Source organism: Hyperoodon ampullatus (assembly GCF_949752795.1).
Source record: "Hyperoodon ampullatus genome assembly, chromosome: 3".
NCBI lineage: Eukaryota > Metazoa > Chordata > Mammalia > Artiodactyla > Ziphiidae > Hyperoodon > Hyperoodon ampullatus.
The window spans coordinates 5,191,296-5,212,911 of NC_136916.1; the positions used below are offsets into that span (position 1 = coordinate 5,191,296).

At 42.0% G+C, this 21,616-nt stretch overlaps 1 protein-coding gene across 1 annotated transcript in view; it reads left to right on the forward strand.

Annotated features, from left to right (window-relative positions):
* ST8SIA6 (ST8 alpha-N-acetyl-neuraminide alpha-2,8-sialyltransferase 6) overlaps positions 1 to 21,616 on the forward strand; it is a gene marked incomplete at both ends in the record, with an annotated part of 130,715 nt that overhangs the window by 62,208 nt on the left and 46,891 nt on the right. Inside the window, one exon of the mRNA XM_079701248.1 lies at positions 3,686 to 3,775. Coding sequence (XP_079557374.1) covers positions 3,686 to 3,775 — 90 coding nt within the window. The remainder of the gene's footprint in view (positions 1 to 3,685; positions 3,776 to 21,616) is intronic.

The window sequence follows — 21,616 nt, forward strand, 5'->3', positions numbered from 1 at the left end:
GTATTTCTGTCACTTTGAATAACAAACATTGTTGAAAACAGCATGAGCTAGGAGTCTTGTCTAAGAGGCAGTGAAAGGGGCTCTATTGGCCAGGTGCCTAATGTAGACAAACATTTGAAGTTTATGGGTTCCACAGGTCAGTACTTTAGCGTTTTCCTAGGAAGATTTTAATGACATTAGATGAAAAGGAAGAAAACTAGGAAGATCCTTTGAATGAAAAGGGGGCAGGAGAGAAAGAGAGAACTCAAGGGGCTCCCCTTTCTGTTCCTTTTACTGTGAAATGACTTCTGTGGGTGGGAGAAGTATTACCATACCATCCCCTATTGTAATGACAACAACTGAGGAAACAACACAGAATGCATTTAGGAGAACAAGAACACAACATTTATTTAGTAACTTTCGTGTATCAGCTGTTTTTATACCCATCCCTTGTAATCCCTTGTCTTGGTCCATTCAGGCTGCTAGACCTGGACCGGGTGGCTTATAAATACCAGAAATTAATTTCTCACAGTTCTGGAGGCTAGAGGCCCAAGATCATAGCATGTACAGGTCTGGTGTCTGGAGAGCCCACTTTCCCATAGACAGCCATCCTCTCATTGTAACCTCACAAGGCAGAAGGGGACCAGGAAGCCCTCTTGGGCCGATTTTATAAGGGCACTAATCCCATTCATGGTCACCCCCTCCTCATGACTTCATCACCTCCCAAAGCCACAACTCCTAATACCATCACCTTGGGGGCAAGGGTTTCAACATATGAATTTTGGGGGGACACAAACATTTAATCTGCAGCATCCCTATAAACCACCTTATTGAGTAAAGATTTAAAAAGGAAACTCTTGGATTTAAAGGCCAAGGTCAGAGAGTGGAGCCCAGATTCAAGGCTGGCCCTGCTGGCTGGCACCTAAGGCCCCTTTTGTCCCTCTGGCTTCATTCTTCATTCTTTCACCTCCACTTGCCCACAGGTACCCTCATGTGCTTTCCATGGGCCTTCTGTGATTTCAGTTGGGCAAAGCTGTTTGGACTTTTTATTAACAAGGATACTCTCCGATTTAAGGAAAGTGCTCTGACACCGAACCCTGGGTGCCTGTTTGTCACAGTTTCACAAATTCAGTCTTGCGAAGCCATCAGAATTCAAAGCACTGCTGGCTCAGTAATTCACTTCATTAACGGCGCTGCCTGAATAAAATACACAGCAAATTAGAAATAAACAAATCCTTGGAAAGTGCGGTAATACATTCAGAAAGCACAGAAGGTGAGGCACGTAGACGGAAGGAGGAAGGCAGTGGGGAGGGGGAGAAAATCGTATCAGGATAAAGAGGGAGGGGCTTCCTGGTGGCGCAGTGGTTAAGAACCCGCCTGCCAATGCAGGGAACACGGGTTCGAGCCCTGGTCCGGGAAGATCCCGCATGCCACGGAGCAACTAAGCCCGTGCGCCACAACTACTGAGCCTGCGCTCTAGAGCCCGCGAGCCACAACTACTGAGCCTACGTGCCACAGCTACTGACGCCGTCGTGCCTAGAGCCCGTGCTCCGCAACAAGAGAAGCCACGGCAGTGAGAAGCCCACTCACTGCAACGAAGAGTAGCCCCCGTTCACCGCAACTAGAGAAAACCTGTGCACAGTAACAAAGACTCAATGCAGCCAACAAAAAAAGATAAAGAGGGATTTTGTGAGCCCATATGTATTTTGTGCAGTCTTTTTGGACCATACTTCTGCAGGATTAATTATGAATCTCTCTTGTTTATATCTTTATCTTGATATCTCCTGCTACCTCACCTCCCATATCCAACTTATTATGAAGTCCTGTCAGTTTTACCTCCAGAATAGATCTCAAATCTGTCAGCCTCTCTTCCTGCCAGTGGGCAAGTGGATGTGGGCTCTGGTCCACTCTCGGATCCTGATCGCCTCTTTCTCTGGGCACAGCGGATGATTGCCTTTTTCTGACAACCACTGTGCAGTCAGGTCGGGCATGCAGCTAGTTCTGGCCAGGCTGAAGCATCCAGATACAGAGTAAAACCTTCCAGCACTTTCTTCTCCTGCCACAGCAATTATGGAAGTGGGTTGTTGAAAGGAAGGTGCCCCAAGCGTGCAGTACGCAGTATTCCTAGGTCGCAGGGAGCACGGCCTCCCTAGAGAGCTACCCAGTGTCTAGTGGGCATTTCATGAATAAGAAACAGACCTGTGTGATGCAGAGCAACTGCCATTGGGTGATGTCTCTGAGCGCGTCATAGTCTGTTCCATCCTGGCTGGCAAAGCACGTTGCCGTCCTCTCTCTCTTGGAGCCCTGCAGAAGCCTCCTAACTTTCCCACCTTTTCTGTAGTCCTGCTTCCTCTCGTTTCATTTCTCAGTCAACCACTTAAAACACAGATGAGGCCAGGCCCATCCATCACTCCTCGCCCCTAACCTATTGCTCCCTGTGTCCTTAGGGTTCATTCTAAACCTGGTTCACCAGGCCTGTGTGCTCTGGCCCCTACTTTCTGCTCCAGACACCCTTGAGCCCCACCGGCCTCCTTTCAGCTCCTCAAACATTCTGGGGCCTTGGCACCTGCTTTCCCCTCTATCTGGAATGTTCCCCCCTCTTCCCAAAGTAACACCCTTGGATCACCCTGGGGATCTCCACCCAAATGACACTTTCTCAGAGGCCCCCCGCCCCCAGGATGCAGGCATCTCCCCACTGCACTCCTCCATGGCACCCACTGCTGTCTTCAGGATCCTAATAGCCACAGATCAGAATTCGGTATTCATTCCTGTGGTGGTTTGTTTGATATACATCGTTCTCTTTAACCAGACTGCAAGTTCCACTAGGGAAAGGGACTGTGTGCTGTGTTATCCAGCTCCGCATCCTAAGTCTCCTGTGCCCGGCTCCCAGCACATATTAGATCCTCAGCAAATACCTTCAGGGTGATTAAATAGATGCTCTACCAGGAAGTTGGAGTTGTGTGCATGTTTCTGAAGTGTAGGGAAAGTGATGGTTGATATTTTTTTGAGCATTTACTGCGGTAGGCGTGGTACCGGGTGCTTTTCATTGTTTCCTCTATCGTGTGTATATACATGACAATAGCACTATGGGGTAAGGACTAGAGATGCAGAAACAGGCCTCAATCAGTCCAGTAGCACACATGTGTCCGCAGGGCTCGCTAGGCAGCCCGACTCCATGACCCATCTCCTTAACTTGCTTTGTGATTTGGTTTTGTTCCAACTCCAGTTTTTCCAAGTTCATAAAACAATAGCAACAGACCCTTATATCACAGCTACTGTCATAATCAAAGGCCAGATTTATCTTGCCTTCTTTTGGGAGAGAATTACTGATCTCCTGTGTCTGCATGCTTCCTAGCCAGAGACATCTTTTAAAAATAAAGCCTGCTTACACACACAATGATTAAAACTATTCAATAACTTGTTCGTTGTACATACTAACCTCAAAATATGAGAACCTGAAAATACAGTCCCCCATGGAGTGTTCTTTTCTGTTTGACTTTATCATGTCAACTTTTTTCTTTTTTAATTTAGACCCTTTGTTGTAGGTGAAAATATCAATTTCCTTTTCCACAGAGAAATCCGATAAAGGGATGAAAATCAGACCTCAGTTGGGCCCACTTTATCAATTAAATCTGCTTTTTGTTAACCGTATCTCATAAGCTCTCCTTTTAAATCAATCTATTTTTTAATCTCTTTCACAAAACAGCACATATCTGAACGAGAAGTTCCTCCTGCCGACAGAGAGATGCCAGAATCTGCAAGCCGGCTTGGAGACTTTATCTAACAAAACGAGAAAGTAAGTTCTACTCTTTGCATTTAATGTAATTTTTTTAAATGGAACTTTATTTATTTATTTATGGCTGCACTGGGTCTTCCTTGCTGTGTGGGCTTTCTTTAGCTGTGGTGAGTGGGGGCTACTCTTCATTTTGGTGCGAGGGCTTCTCATTGTGGTGACTTCTCTTGTTGCGGAGCACGGGCTCTAGGCGTGCGGGCTTCAGTAGTTGTGGCTCGCGGGCTCTAGAGTGTAGGCTCAGTAGTTGTGGCGCACGGGCTTAGTTGCTCTGCGGCATGTGGGATCTTCCTGGACCAGGGCTCGAACCTATGTCCCCTGCATTGGCAGGCGGATTCTTAACCACTGCGCCACCAGGGAAGCCCTCATTTAACTTTAAAATAGGTGTTTTGTAAGTGTCAAAAAATGTTTCACGGCGTCTTTGAAATCATTTGGAAAATAAGACTGTTCGCGAGAAACCACATATCAGACAATAACGCATATATGTGGAATCTAGAAGAATGGTATAGATGATCTTATTTGCAAAGCAGCAATAGAGACACAGATGTAGAGAACAAATGTATGGATACCAAGGGGGAAAGGGAGTGGTGGTGGGAGGAATTGGGAGACTGGGATTGACACATATACACTATTGATACTGTGTATAATGTAGACAACTGATGGGAACATACTGTAGAGCACAGGGAACTCTACCTAATGCACTGTGGTGACCTAAATGGGAGGGAAATCCAAATGGGGGGGGATATCTGTGTGTGTCTGGCTGATTCATTTTGTTGTTCAGTGGAGGCCAGCACAACAGTGTAAAGCAACCACACTCCAATAAAAATTTTTAAAAAAAGATTTCACACGGAGGCATGACCTTGGGCTTGGAGAAGCTCCGTCAGGTGAGGGGGATGGTGAGGGGCCGAACAGTGCAGACCAGGGTCCGACCCTGGCACTGGGGACTCTATGTATCTGTCCCCGAATCCACATTCACTAGACACTCTGTGTAGTTTTACCAGCTCAGCTTTTCTAGGCCCTGACTCTTTTTGAGAACCCCATGGCATTCCAGACCCTAATCTAGAGAAACGCACACCTGTATCGAGCTGCTTACGTACAGTCCCATGAAGGTTAACAGGTTGACCCCCCAGCCCCGCCCCCGGCCCCAGTCCCCGCTGTGGTTCCCTCCCAGCTTCCCACACCTGCTGACAAGCCTGTACTTCAGAGAGTCTCCAGCACCGTCTTCTCTGAACTGGGGAAAAAGAGTTCGAAAAGCTCCAAGCTGCATGCGAGGAAGAGCTACTCGTGGCCTGAGGGTCCGATGGTAGAGGCGCTGCCTTGGCTGTCCCTGGAAGGGGGGATGGCGGGGCCTGGGCTGGCACCTGTAAATCTCCCTGGAAGGGACCCGTCAGAGTTGCAGGTCGCTGCGCGCTTGCCTGACCGAGTTGGAAAGTTGTGTGGGGTGAGAAGGAGAGCAGGTGCCTCATGGCAGTCGAGACCCAGCGGCCTTTCCTTCTCTTTTTCTTCCTAATAATCAGTCTCTCTCCTCTGTCTTCCTCTCCTCTCCTCTCTCTCTCTCTCTCTCTCTCTCTCTCTCACACACACACACACACACACACACACACACACACACACACACACACACGTGCGCACACACATCTCTTCCTCTTTTGATGTTAAAAACAGTTTATGGGAGGAAGCAGTTAAAGCTGCCTATAATCCATGTACTTCCATCCCTGGAGGGTGACCCGGGGGCGGGGGGTGGAAACTGCGGTAGGCAGCCTGGTCTAATCTCCTTTCAACTAGACCTCGGGTAATAGACTAAGAATACTTGCCTAGAGGAAGGGACCATTGTCCACTGAAATGTCCCAGCATCTGCTCCCTGCCTGCGGAATTACTTATATTGAATGGAACCCAGGATCCGTGAGTCCGGTCTCCCTGCAGAGCAGCCCATGGGCTGTCCAGCTCTCTAGGTGTACAGGGAAATGTTTCCTAGTTTAAACGTTCCTGCTGTGTAAGGAAGGAACCCAGGGACCTCACTTAGAGACCTCACCTACTCTTCTGGGCCGGAGGTGCACGTCCTGTGCAGGAAGCCAGGACCGAGGAGGCCACCTGGGGCGTCCCAGGTGCCTCTGCTTTGTCTGAGCCTCCCGACAGCCTGGATCCTTGAAGTTAGTGGGAAAGCCTGCTACCCAGTAAGATTTCTGATTTGAGTGAATCTGGTTTGACAGTCCAACCCTGTATGTTCCTGTATGTTAGCTCAGTTTATTACAATGGATAGTCCTCTGGAAATGTTTGTTTTCTTTTCCTTAAATTCCAACTGATGGGCCTAAGCGTCCTAGGGCAATCCACTGTGCTGCGTACTTGCATTTGCTGCACGTGACCCACTCATCTCCCTTCACCACGGTTTGGTCTGTGTCCCGCTTTGCCCTGGGAGGCCGACCTACAGAGACTTCATCCATAGGCTCCTGGCTCCTTTGTCAACTGGTTTTCTTTGCATTTGACTCAGAGGACAGCACTAGAAATGGATCAGGAACGGGGAGGAATGAAAAGAAGCTTTTCTCTTGTGATGTTGCTGCAGGCGAATTACATCCTTGACCGAAGGAAGGTGTTACATCCTTAATGAAGGTCATGACTTTTGTTAAGTGTCTCTCTCTCTCCTTTTTCACTTCATTCCCTCCACTGGACTCTTCAGCCTAGGGGTGAGCTCTTAATGGTCCCCTGATACTGTGTTTGGATTTTCCTACATCCAGCCCAGGACTTTGGGGAAAGTGCCTTCTTTAAGCTTTTCTTAAATGACTCAGTTTGAGCAGGCCACTGTTTTTGCCAGGACCCTGCCTTATGGTAGATGGGCCAGAACTAACAGGTGCAAACGCTTCTTTTCTTGCACAATAAATACGTTGAATTTTGAGGTGGACGTAAAGCAGCTCATGCATTATAGATGGCACCGCACGTCTGTTTTGATCATACCGGAGCCATTGTTTTGCTTGTTGTTTGCTGGGCTCTTTCTGAAACTTTTCCTGAGGGACTCAAATTCCAGATGTCTTGCGGCATGCCTCATGAGAGTAGGACTTGGAAAAATTGGTCCTTGCTCCGCATTCCCTGTGACAAGCCTGTTGTATCCCTTGCCCGACATGTGAGTCAGTGTGTGAAAGCTTCAACTGACTCTCTTCTCCTCTCTCTCTCTGATACGAACTGTCTTTGTTCCGCAAAGTGACAAAAGTGCTTAACGTAACCATGACCCATAGCTGTACTTTGGAGCAAAGCACTTGAGTCATCGTGGTGGAAGGTTCTTTAATCATGGAAGGTGATGTTGTTTTTCAAGGCAGAGAATTTTACAACTCTTTTATGGGCATCCACAAACATGGTTAACTGCAGCATGCTAATGAGATTGCCTGGGCATATGTTCTCATGTTTGCTCTCTCACTTTTTTCCTATTGTTTTGGATTTGGCGCTAAGACCTTTTCTCGGCTGTTCTTTCGAGGGATGCCTTTTCATGACCTGCACAGTTTTCAGCCAGCTCGTGTAATTAGCCTGCTCTGTTATTCTATTCGGCAAAGGTCTAGAGAAAGTAGGCATGAATTACCCATTGTTATGAAAGTGTTACTTTGCACTCAGGAGACTAATTTGTTCAGTTGTATTGTCTATTGTCCGGAACCGTGCGTTCTGCGACCCTGCTGTTACAGACGTACAGGGGACAATCAGGAAAGCTATTCGGTGCGTGGTGATAAAAGGCAATTTCATTTTCTTAGAAATAATGATTTAGCTCTGTTTTTTTTTTTTTTTGCCTCGGTGCGGCATGTGGGATCTTAATTCCCCGACCAGGGATCAAACTGGCGCCCCCTGCAGTGGAAGCGTGGAGTCTTAACCACTGGACTGCCAGGGAAGTCCCTAGCTCTGTTTTTTTCATGGTCTGTTAAAGAGTTAGAATTTTCTCTTTCCTCAGCCAATTTGTCCATTTCAGATGCTAAAATAGAATTTAGGAAGAGGGCACTAGAGTGGGAGGGAAACAGGGCTGTGTCTCCCACTGGTCTTGACTACATTTTTCAATAAAAGGAAGTTAAACAGTTGCCATTGGGAAGACCATCGGGATGGGGTACCATGTATCACAATTCTTTATTTTCTGTTTAAGACTATGAGCTCCAAGACTATGAGTTTGTGGTTCTGTCCATGGTGCCTGTCACAGGGCTCAGCACATAGTAGTTGCTCAGTAAGTATTTGTGGGATTAAACTAATGAATGAATAAATATACCTCTTAGATCCTCAAAGCATTTCCGCTACCATCTCTAATTTGTAGCTCGTAAAAAATTATCCATAAACTTCAGCTCCTTTTTGAAACCTGTCTTTCACTTCTCTGGCTCTGGCTCTTACTTTGAATCTGAAGTTTTCTGTTTTTTCCTATCTCGTTCCTTCTCCCTGAATGTTTCTCTGGGTTTCTCCATCCCAGACCTTTTTTACCAGGTGTCTCCCAGATAAAATATTATCATGAACTAAAATGCTACCTAGCCAGGGCTTCCCTGGTAGCGCAGTGGTTAAGAATCCACCTGCCAATGCAGGGGACACAGATTCTTGGTCCAGGAAGATCCCACATGCCGCAGAGCAACTAAGCCCTTGTGGCGCAACTACTGAGCTCACGTGCCACAACTACTGAAGCCCGCGAGCCACAAGTACGGAGCCCACATGCCACAACTACTGAAGCCCGCGCGCCTAGAGCCCATGCTCTGCAACAAGAGAAGCCACCGCAATGAGAAGCCCGTGCACTGCAATGTACAGTAGCCCCCACTCACCGCAACTATCGAAAGCCCGCGCGCAGCAATGAACAGTAGCTCACCGCAACTAGAGAAAGCCTGCGTGCAGTAACGAAGACCCAACGCTGACATAAATAAATAAATAAATTTATTTTAAAAACATCTTTAGCATACTACCTAGCCATCTTATCACGGCTAGTTTGCATTTTTCAGTATGGCAAAGATTATTTGTAATCTTTTGTGCTATGTGTATATCATTTTAAAATGTTGACCGTATGAATATCCAAGTTGTCCATCTTAGTTCACATTGTTTCAGACCAATGAGCTGGTTTTTCAAGAGCAGATACTTCAGAGGGGCTGATCCAGGAAATGAACTCATCCCTCCCCATCTTAGGTTTTGCTGCCTCTGTTCCTGTGCCTTGTTCTTCCTGTGTTCCTCTTGCATTTTCCCAGATGATCCTGGACCCCAAGAAATTGTACATCTATATTTCTTCAGTTTCCACCACCTGGTCAGGGTGGATGAACTACTCCAACAAAATCTCTGCAAACGCAGTGTCATAACACAGTCTTGTATTCTCTCTATGCAGCATTCAGTATAGATATTCCTTCCTGGTCAGGCAACTGTCCTCTGAGTACTGACTCAGGGATTCTGGCTCTTTCCATCCTATGATGCAGGCATCTTCAACAGGTGATCCCAGGGTTGCTGCTGAAGGAGAGGGTGCTATGGAGAAAGCACACCCAGCTTGGAGGGGACACACATCACTCCCGTTCACGTTCCACTGGCTGGAACTAGCCTACCTAGATGTTTCGGGTCATGTGACTGGGCTTGGCCAATAGAATGTGAGTGGAGCTGGTGTGTGCTTGGCGTGGGGGAAGTAGTGCCTGGCTGGGATGCTGCTTACAGCAACAGCTATGCTATGGAAACAGAGCGCCAATCAGTGACGTCAACCAGATATTTCTGCGCCATATGTATTAAATAGCTCTGCCATTCTCATCATTCTGTTGACTCTAGGCCCTTCAGGTCTTCTTTAAAGGTGGAAGGAAACATTTTTCTTAAACAACAGCAATCTCTTATATCTTCTGAACACTTGAGTAGTTTAAATAGTACTTCTAGTGAAAGGAGATATTTAGAGCTCTTCTTAGGCACAGAGTGTAAGCCACTGCCCTGTAACTTCCTGCACAATCACCAGGGCATGAAAAAGTTGCTTGTGTTCCGATAGCTTTTCTTGGTAAGATTCAGATTCTCAGAATTAAGGTTTGGAACACAGGCTTGCACAGGCTAGGTGTGGCTTGAACCATACACTGCTTGGTGAGTGCGTATGTTTGATGAGCTACTTCATGCCGTACCATTTAAAATTACTGAGAACAAGAGAATTTTCTGAAAGGATCATCTTAATGGGCCATCCTAAAGATGTCTGTTTGAAGGCTCTGTTTTGCAGGATGAAAGGCAACGTGAATTGAAGGCTGGCCCCAAGCGTTCTTCCTGTTTATTATCTCAGAGAGCACAGCATGACCTGAATTGCAGCTTGAAAAGAAGAAGTATACATTATGGCAGATCAGGCTTCAAAAAACCTGACTCTGAACATATCACTTGACAGCCTGTTAACAAAGCAAGTATTCCTAAGTTTTCACTTGTCTGTCAGGAAAAACGGTTTGTGGTCACATAACGGGATTTTCTTGGCATACAGTGATATATGACTCGTTCACCTAGCTTTAAGTCTATGGTGCTTTCTTTGCTTCTTAAAGAGATACCCACAGTTTTGTCTGTCTTTTCATCTCTGACCCTTTAACTTGCCTTTTGTGGTCAGCTTTTAAGGACGAGCCCTTAAAATCTAGCCCTACTTCCTTCCCTTGGTCTTGAGGTCAGAAAGAAGACGTTAACACAAAACAGCCATTCATACCAACTTGGTATGTTCTTAATATCTTGTGATATATCTCTTGGTAACCAAAGGAGTGGCTGTGTTTGCTCGTATAAACTTTTAAGTTGGGGTGAGCTAACATCGAGACTATGATAGAAATCTCTGAAAAGTTTTTTTTTTGCAGTTGTGTCAAGTCTATCCAAAGGTGGTTTAGCCATCATTCTGTGCCTCAAAGAATACATAAGAAATAAACCATCATACAATTTAAGAGCTTGAAGGAATAGTCTCTTAAATTCTTCTAATCTGTATACTTTTTTATGTATAAGTTTTGTTTTTCTAAAAACTCTAATTTCCTCAATTTAACGATGAAAGTGGGATTATGCCTTGTTCAGAGTCAGGCAACCCGTTAAAGAAAAGGTAGGAAATAAAATATTTTGTGTGTGGTTGTTGATGCTAGAAGGTAACTAGAGGAATTCTAGTCTGAATTCCTTAGTTAATACGTGGCAAGAGTTGCTTAGTATCATTTGTTACCGTGCTGAAGATTGGAATCGTGAATTATTTGATTATAAGTGTTTGTCGGTGGAAACAAAACCGAATTTTCCCTCAGAGGAAAACTGAAACACTGACTTTCTCGTTATACTGCAATCTTGATTATGTATTCACATTAGGCATTATTTCCAATTTTAGAAGTGGGATGGAGAAAGAGAGCAAATCTGTCATTGATACTTCTGCTCACCACTTTCAAATACATTAAAGGTATCGTCTCTTTACTATCTGTGGTAGCCAGACTTCCAAGATGGCACCCAATGATCATTTCCTCCTGGTATTTACTTGCTTTTCCCCTGCCTCACTGAATAGGGCTGCCCTGTGTAACCAATACGATATCGTAGAAATAACGATGTCGTATTTCAAGGCCAGGTCATAAAAGGATATGATAGCTCTGCTGTGCCTGCTCTTGGATTGCTTGCTCTGGGGGAAGCCAGTTACCATGTCATGGGCACACTGAGAGGTCCACATGGCAAGGAACTAAGATCTCCCACCAACAGCAGCCCCGCCTTTTCAGCCATGTCAGTGAAGCTCCTTGGAAGTAGATACTTCAGCCCCGACCAACATCTTGACTTTACATCCTAATGAGCTGCTGGGCCAGAACTCTCCTGCTAAGCTACTCATGAATTCCTGACCTACAGAAACTGTGCAGTAATAGTTTATTGTTGTAAAACAACTAAGCCACTAATTTTTTTCATAATTTTTCACATAACCACGGATAACTAATTGACTACTCAATTCACAATCTTTACGTTATTATATTTTTATCATAATGACAATTATTATGATTACCAAAATTATCAATAGTGGTAATAACAACTACCGTTTTTGTGGACCTACTGTATGCAAGATAATTTAAGTATATCTACAGTCTTTGCAGTATTTCTTCAGAATAGCTTTTGTTATTCTAATTCCACAAGTGAAAGAGATGAAGTCGGAGGGTTAAATGGCTTGCAGAACATCAGACAGTTAGAAAAGGCAGAGCCGGGGCTTGGATGAAATTCTGACTGTTTTATTCTCACTACTGTATGGTTCCAACCTAAATGAGAACAGAATTACAAGTCACAAATACAGGAAGAGAAAGGCATTTGACTTTAAAATGCGAAGCTACTGAAAAGCAATCTTCCTCCAACATACCATATACTTTCCTCACATTTTGTTGCTTATTTTACTTAAGCATCCATAATGTAAATATACACAGGTAGCTTTATCTTGTACAGCAACCACTGTACCCTGATTGTAACTCGGGGACCAGTATGGCTTTTCTTGGTAAGATCACGGCGGATGGCTAATTATTGTCATAGTTCAAAACTAATATCTGAAACCTTTGGGTGTTTTTATGTTCTAATCATATATTAATTTTCAGTTTCAGAAACACACAGCAACTTCTCTGTGTCCAGAACTATGAAGGGCACAGAGACAGTTATTCTCAACCTGGAGGTGTGTATCATACTCCCTGGGAGCTTTTTCAAAGGATGCGTGGTTGAGAACAGGTTGAGAACTCTTGCTTAAGGAACACAATGATAAAGAAATTATTTCTACTCTTTAGCAGCTTGCAGTATATTAAGAAAATCAGGGACTTCCCTGGCGGGCCAGTGGTTAAGACGCGGCACTTCCACTGCAGGGGCCGTGGGTTTGATCCCCGATCAGGGAGCTAAGATCCTGCATGCCACGCAGTACGGCCAAAAAATAGAAGGAAAAAAAAAAAAAAAACCAAACACCACCAACAAAAAAGTCAGATAGTTACAATACTTTAGTTTCTCCTTCTCGATCTTTGTAGATTCCTCCTCATCTCCCCTCACTTTTGACACTGGAGCGTTCCAGCACTCAGTCTTCAGACCTCATTTCTTTTCATCCTCAGACCTCAGGGACCTCATTTAGTCTCATGGATTTAAATACCATCTACATACTGATGATTCCCAAGTTTGTATTTCCTCCCTAGACCTCTTTCCAGGTTTGTATTACCTCTGCCCAGTGATCACCTCCCTGGGGTACTCATAAGGAATCTCAAACCTTATAAATCTCACAGGATCTCCTGGATCCACCCACTGGAACTTTGTACTTCAGCACTGTTCTCCATTTCAGTTAATGGCAAGTCTATTCTTCCAGTGCTCAGATCTAAATGCTTGGAGTTATCCTTGACGCCTTTCTTTTTATCCATCCCATTGCCTGTCATTAAATCTCACTGGCCACCTTGAAGTCATACCCAGAAGCTGATAATTTCTTACTCTATCACTTCCACCCTGGACCACGCCATCTTTATTCCACTCCTGGATTGTGGCCAACATCTCTAAATAGCTCTTCTGGCTTTCACCCCTGCTCTCCTAGAGACTCTTCTTAATGAAGTAGACAGTGGGAACCTTTCTAAATGTAAGTCAGATCAGGTCACTTTTCTGTTCTAATGTTTTCACATTTCACTCAAGATAAAAGACAAAATTCTTAAAGCAGCCTACTACAAGGTCCTTAGAGCACTTCTCAAATATACATGTAATATATTTGCCAGTAACAGCACAAAGGAGCTGTTATGGGTGGGAGCGGAGTTGCATCAGGCTAAGGAAATGACTCCAAATGGTAAAGTAATAATTATAACAATGTGTCGTTGGGTTTATAACATTAATAGATGTAATACTGTATAACAAAGATTCCACAAAAAGAAGAAAAAGAGGAGAGAGCGATACAAGAGTACTATTTTTATATAGTAGAGCAATTAAGCTAGTATAAACTGAAAGCTGATTCTGATAAGATGTGTATGGTAAACCCTAGAGCAACCACTAAAAATATAGTTAAAATTATTAAAGATGTCAAAATGCTACATTAGAAAAATTCACTTAAGGCATAGGAAAGCTGTAAAGGAGGAATAGGGGAACAAAAAATACATGAGACATAAAAAAAAAAGTAAAATGGCAGAGGTAAATCTAACTGTATCAGTAATAACATTAAATATGAGTGGATTAAACCATGCAATCAAATGGCAGAGATTGTCAGACTGGATTAAAAAGCACGATCGGGCTTCCCTGGTGGCACAGTGGTTGAGAGTCTGCCTGCCGTTGCAGGGGACACGGGTTCGTGCCCCGGTCCGGGAAGATCCCACATGCCGCAGAGCGGCTAGGCCTGTGAGCCATGGCCGCTGAGCCTGTGCATCCGGAGCCTGTGCTCCACAATGGGAGAGGCCACAACAGTGAGAGGCCCGCATACTGCAAAAAAAAAAAAAAAAAAAAAAAGCATGATCAAACTATGCTATCTACAGAAGACACATTTTTGGATTTGAATACACACATAGATTGCAAGTAAAAGGATGGAAAAATGTATATCTTGGCAAACAGCAACCACAAGAAAGCTTGAGTGGATATATTGATATTAAAAAAATAAACTTTTAAAACAAAAAGTGTTAGTAGAAATAAAGCAGATCTTATCATCATAAAAGGGTCAATCCAGCAGGAAGATATAACAGTTATAAACACATATACATCTAATAACAGAGTACCAAAGTACACAAAGGAAAAACTGACAAAGGGAATAAATAATTCAGCAATAATTAGAGATTTTAAATACTCTGTTTTCAGTAGTGGATACAATACCGGACAGAAGATCAACAAGGAAATAATAGAATTGAACAACACTATAAACCAGCTAGACTTAACAGGCATCTATAGAGTACACACCCATCAACAGAATATACATTCTTCTCAAGTGCACACAAAACATTGTCCAGGGTAAATCATATGCTAGATTATAAAACAAACCTCAATAAATTTAAAGAATAGAACTAATACAAAGTATGTTATGTGACCACATTTTAATGAAATTTAAGATGAATATTCAGGAAAAATAATTGAGAAACTCAAAAATCTGTAGAAATTAAACAACATACTCTTAACTGTGCAGTGGATCCAAGAAGCAATAGGAAGGGAAGCCAGAAAATACTTCGAGATGGATGAAAATGAAGACACAATAGGCCAACGTTTATGGGATATGCAGGAGGTGATAGCTAAAGTGTACAAGACGTCTTTCTGAGGTGGTAAAAATGTTCCAAAATTGACTGTAGTGATGGTTGCACATATCTGCGAATACTCTTAAAACCCACTGACTTCTCTGCTTTAAATGGGTGAGCTGTATGGCATACTAATTATACCTCAGTGAAGCTGTTAAAAACTTTAACAGGTCTGCAGATCTTTTGAGGATTTTATTTTAAGACAGAGCCTGATTCTGTAGGTGTGAGGCAGGGCCCGAGAATCTGCATTTCTAATAATCTTTCTATGTGATGCCAGTACTGCCAGTCTGAGATCCACACTTTGAGTAGCAAGGCCGCTACCATCAGATTTCCTGTGACCTTTCTGACCTCACCTCCTGCCACCTTCATGAGTGGATTCCTGAGTGACTCGTTTGTGATTTCCAACCAACCTGACCATCTTGCTGCTCCTCAGACATACCGTGCCTGCCTCTACCTCTGGCCTTCGCACTTGTCCTTCCCTTTGCATAGAATGTTCTTCTCGTTCCCAAACCCCCATATGTGAATCACTTGCTTAATCCCTTTCTTCAAGTCTCTGCCCAACTCTTACCCCCAGGGAGGTCTTCCCTGACCACCCCACTTAGATTGCAGCCCTATTTCACATACTTTCTTTCCCTCTTTTCCTGCTTTATTTTTCTTCACAGTACTAAGTACGTTATACTTCAGCATGATTTTAATTTATGTATTATTTGATGTACAGTTTCTTAGGGCTGCCATAACAAATTACCATAGACTAGGTGGCTTAAACAACAAACATTTATTGACTCACAGTTCTAGAAGTCTAAAACTGAGGTGTCAGCAGGTTTGGTTTCTCTGAAACCAAAGCCAAGTCTCTCTCCTTGCCTTCTTGCTGTATGTATGAAGCATACATACATGGTCTTTTCCGTATGTATGGTCTTTTCTGTATGTAGGCCAGCCTTCTGGTATCTCTCTGTAAATAAAAACTTCCTTTTCTTATAAGAATACCAGTAGATTGGATTCGGGCCACCCAAATGGTTTCATTTCAATTTAATCCCCTATTTAAAGGCCTTATTTCCAAATATAGTCATATTCTGAGGTACTGGGGATTAGGGTTTCAACATATGAGTCTGGGGGAACACAGTTCAGCCCATACATTGGGTTTGTTTTCCATAATCCCCTATTACAATATAAATTTCATGAGAATGTGGATTTTTTTAAAATTTATTTTGTTCACTATTTTTATTATTGGTCTCTAGAGCAATATCTTGCACATAACAGATGCCCAGTAAGTACTTACTGAGTAAATACATGAAAACAAAAGGTAAGTGCTATAGAGATATTTAGTGGATTTTTTTTTTTTTTTTTTCACGGTACATGGGCCTCTCACTGTTGTGGCCTCTCCCATTGCAGAGCACAGGCTCCAGACGTGCAGGCTCAGCGGCCATGGCTCACGGGCCCAGCCGCTCCGTGGCATGTGGGATCTTCCCGGACCAGGGCACGAACCCACGTCCCCTGCATCGGCAGGTTGACTCTCAACCACTGCGCCACCAGGGAAGCCCTTAGTGGATTTAGGGTGGTGCAAAGGACATGGGAGAAAGAGATCAACTCTGCTTATGTGAGTCAGAAGAATTTAAAAGGCAAAAGGTTCATAGCCATTCATATATGGTTTAAAAATCTTACCAGGTGTAATATCCATGCTAGCTTTTTCACTCTTGTAACTCACTCTAACTATATAATGTTATTCTTTAAGAGATGGAGAAACACTCAATTTATTGGTTCTTTCTGATTCCTTGCAATATATAGGATCCTAGTTCTAAAAATTGATAGTATAAGATCACTAAACTGTTACTTTCAACTCTGGATATCCTCTTATATGTGAAGATTTCTTTCCATAAACTTGAAAAGTGGGTCATCTTTCTTTCATCTTCAGAAATCATACAGCATTAGTGTTGTGAGGGAAAACGCGAGAATCTTAAATAGCAGCCTCAGTCCTTGTTTATTCATTCTTTCCTTCCTGGTGATGTATTTGCATGTTGCAGATATTTGTGAAGGGGATACTTTAAAAAATATATCTTTATTGGAGTATAATTGCTTTACAATGTTGTGTTAGTTTCTGCTTTATAACAAAGTGAATCAGCTATACGTATACATATATCTCCATATCCCCTCCCTCTTGCATCTCCCTCCCACCCTCCCTATCCCACCCCTCTAGGTGGTCACAAAGCACCGAGCTGATCTCCCTGTGCTATGCTGCTGCTTCCCACTAGCTAGCTATTTTACATTTGGTAGTGTATATGTGTCCATGCTACTCTCTCACTTCATCCCAGCTTACCCTTACCCGCTGTGTCCTCAAGTCTGTTCTCTACATCTGCGTCTTTATTCCTGCCCTGCCACTAGGTTCATCAGTACTGTTTTTTTTTTTTTTTTAGATTCCATATATATGTGTTAGCATACGGTATTTGTTTTTCTCTTTCTGACTTACTTCACTCTGTATGACAGACTCTAGGTCCATCCACCTCACTACACGTAACTCAATTTCGTTTCTTTTTATGGCTGAGTAATATTCCATTGTATATATGTACCACATCTTCTTTATCCATTCATCTGTTGATGGACATTTAGGTTGCTTCTTAAAATGATATTTTTTGTGGGACTGTGAGGTACTGCTTGACTTTGGCATTATATCAAATTAGTCCAGTGAAGTAAATTGTTACCCCAAAATAATTCTGATAAATAGCACCATGAATAGCTTTCCACTTATGCTATGTATTCCTATTTCATCTTCCAGATCTACTCTCTCTACCTTTTTCATTCTTGCTGTGCGCTCCAGGAGGCTGATTTCCTTGTGCTACCTTAGTTGGATTCTCATAACTTTTGGCTTCTGGTTAGGGTCACTTTCTGGAAGTCATTGGTATGAGAGTAAAAAATGGGAAGAGAGAAAGTTTGGGGTATTTATTCCCCTGGATCCCTCTCTGTGGGAGTGGTTTACGGACGACTTCATCCTCTACCAAAGGCCACCTCTCCAGTCCTGTGACCTTCTTCTACACCTCTAGCTATAGCTCTTTCTGGCTAGTGTATGGACTTAGGGTGGTAACAGCTTTCCTACTCTACCCCTATTGTAGCCTTAGTGTGCTTCACCAATCCGTGTAGGCTTTCCTTTACCATGTCCCACCCCTTTGTAAATAGACACCCCTTTCCCTCTTGGTTGGCTAAAGTTAGTCATTGCTTGCCGTATTTCCTAGCACGTGTCTTAAACATACAATTACTGTCTAAACCCCAAAAGTTAATGATCCAGGACAGAGAAAGTGTTCTTTAAAAAAAAAAAATCAATATCTGACTTTTTCAAATGTGGCAATTTGGAGATTTCAGTGGCGCTGTGAAGAAGAACATTGGCATCTTTAAGAATTCATTCCTAAAGCTGTTTTGGAATACTTAACTTGTCTGAGGGACACTAAAAGGTATGCAGAGAATAAAAAGTTTGAATCCCTTTCTCCTATACCAAGTGACAATAATCACAGCATTCTAATTAGAAGTTACCATCACGCAGAGTTAAAAACGATGTAAATTGAATTATCCTGCTTTTAGTGGTTGAAATGTCAGTATGTCAGTACCATGTGTAGCTCAATTCAGTCTGCTTGCTACATATTTCTCTTTTTTAGCTGTCACACATTCATCAGCCATTCCTTTAGCATTTGCCTTATGTATTGAGGTCCTCCTGTGTTGGGTGCATAAATATTTATAATTGTTATATCTTCTTCTTGGATTGATCCCTTGATCATTATGTAGTGTCCTTCTTTGTCTCTTGTAATAGTCTTTATTTTAAAGTCTATTCTGTCTGATATGAGAACTGCTACTCCAGATTTCTTTTGATTTCCATTTGCATGGAATATCTTTTTCCAACCCCTCACTTTCAGTCTGTATGTGTCCCTGGGTCTGAAGTGGGTCTCTTGTAGACAGCATATATACGGGTCTTGTTTTGGGATCCATTCAGCCAGTCTATGTCATTTGGTTGAAGCATTTAATCCATTTACATTTAAGGTAATTGTCAATATGTATGTTCCTATTACCATTTTCTTAATTGTTTTGGGTTTGTTTTTGTAGGTCTTTTCCTTCTCTTGTGTTTCCTGCCTAGAAAAATTCCTTTAGCATTTGTTGTAAAGCTGGTTTGGTGGTGCTGAACTCTCTCAGGTTTTGCTTGTCTGTAAAGGTTTTAATTTCTCCATCGAATCTGAATGAGATCCTTGCTGGGTAGAGTAATCTTGGTTGTAGGTTTTTCTCCTTCATCACTTTAAATATGTCCTGCCACTGTCTTCTGGCTTGCAGAGTTTCTACTGAAAGATCATCTGTTAACCTTATGGGGATTCCCTTGTATGTTATTTGTTGCTTTTCCCTTGCTGTTTTTAATATTTTTTCTTTGTATTTAATTTTTGATAGTTTGATTAATATGTGTCTTGGCGTGTTTCTCCTTGGATTTATCCTGTATGGGATTCTCTGCACTTTGTGACCTGAGTGACTATTTCCTTTCCCATATTAGGGAAGTTTTCAACTATAATCTCTTCAAATATTTTCTCAGATCAGCCATTCCTTTAAAAAGTATTGCCCAGTGGAAATAATTGGCTGTACTGACTGAAAATCTTATACTGCTGTATTGACGTGCAGAATTTATTTTCATGTAGACCTGAGCTCTTCAGGGGTTTTATAGAAACTAATTACAGAAGACTGTTTGATCTACACAGGATACCACTTAGAAGCCTACTGACTTAATATTATTGGGGTGTCTCCACCCATTTCAGTAGACAAAAGGATTGGCTTTCACCATGAAGAGATGTTATAGGAAACTAAATCAGTACCTCAGCTGTTTACATAGGACTGATAAATGAATATCTTCAAGATAAGGTCTAGGCATCTAATAAGTACCCAATAAACATTTAATGGTTAAGTTAACTAACCATAAATTGTGCCTTTTGAAAAGTCCTATTTATATCTTATTCGAAATAAAACTAGTCACAACATGTGGGTCTTCATCTCCAAAGAGACGTCTCTACAAAAACATTTTATTATTATTCTTTATTGAGGTATAGTTGATTTAAAATATTATGTTCATTTCAGGTGTACAATGTAGTGGTTCACAATTTTTAAAGGTTATGCTCCATTTATAGTTATTATAAAAGAGTGGCTATATTCCCTGTGCTGTACAATATATTTTCATAGCTTATTTATTTTATACACAGTAGTTTGTGCCTCTTAATTCTCTCCCCCTGTCTTGTTTTCCCCCTTCCCTCTCCTCACTGGTAGCTACTAGTGTGTTCTCTATAGCTGTGAGTCTGTTTCTTTTTTGTTTCTTTTATTTTTTTTAATTTTTTTTAGATTCCACCTGTAAGTGATATCATACAGTATTTGTCTTAGAAAAATATTTAAAATTTTAATATTATATTTACCTAGTATCATTTTTGTGTTATTTATAATCTGTATCTCATTTTGAGTATTATTAATAATGACTGAAATAGACATTATTTATTCTTTTGAAAATAACTTGCTTCATTATTTAGTATGATTTATTGTATGTCTTGGTACCAGAAAATACTTCTGATGGGATTGATTTTCAGTTTCATTCTGAAAATAGATGAGATGCAGCATGATATATTGGAAAGAGAGCCAGAGTGTGAATGAAAAGATGTGAGTTTAATTCTTAGTTCATCTGCTTGCAGTACAACATTGAGCAAGCTTTTTATCTTCTCAGAACTCTTAGTTTTGTCATCCATAAAAATGGGGGTGATATCATACGGGTAGCTGCCTCTCACAATTTTGGGGTGAAGACCATACTTTGCAATTGAAAACCAACTGTAACTGTAATTTGCAGCAAGTATGATGTGATTTAGAGCATTTTACTCAATAGGAAAATTCTATAGAGGCACATTTGTTTCACAAATTGGCCCACACTCGTAGCATCCATGTGATTTTTCCTTCTCTAGCCATGCTTCCACCTTACAAATCATGATGGTGCTGTGGTAGTCTTAATTATCTCAAAAAGCTGGTTGGTGATTTATTGTTCAGTAGAAAAGGACCAGCATATAGGGAAAAAAACATCTCTTTAACATTCCTTATTCTTTAGTCTTCCCCTTTATAATACCAGAGGATAATGCTTCATTTCTAGACATAAAAAAAGATTCTTTGAACACAGCAACTCCAGGAGGTAAGTAGCTTGAGTATTGTCTTCTGATTATAAAATGGCCGGGAGTATTTCTCCTTTTAAAATATTGATACATATGTCTGCTGTAATGTGTTTGAGTTGGTTTTAAGTATCAGGGACTATAAAGTCAAAAGCCCTTCTCTGCAGCTAACTTCCTAGTAAAATCAGATACATTATGATTGGCATCTTTCAATATTAAGTTACATTGGAGCCAGCTACAATTTATTGGGAGACATATGTCATGAAAACAAAACGTTTTTAAGACTATACATACTTTACAATGAACTTTTTTTCTAACTGGCAGTGGATGATCATTTTAATGTTCTAGACAGCTTGATATAATGGGAAGGATGATTGTCAAAATGACACAAACTCTGCTTTTCAAGTAAGCCAAAGTTAAAGTATAATATACAGAATAGTGCTTAAAACCTTTGGAGAAATAAAGTCACCTGTAATTTCCCAAGCTTGTAGTTGCTCCTTGGATCTAGTATGATAGTTTTGTTTCACGGAGGCTTAGGACCCCTCTGAATCAGTTTTCTTGATGAGTCAGGTGTG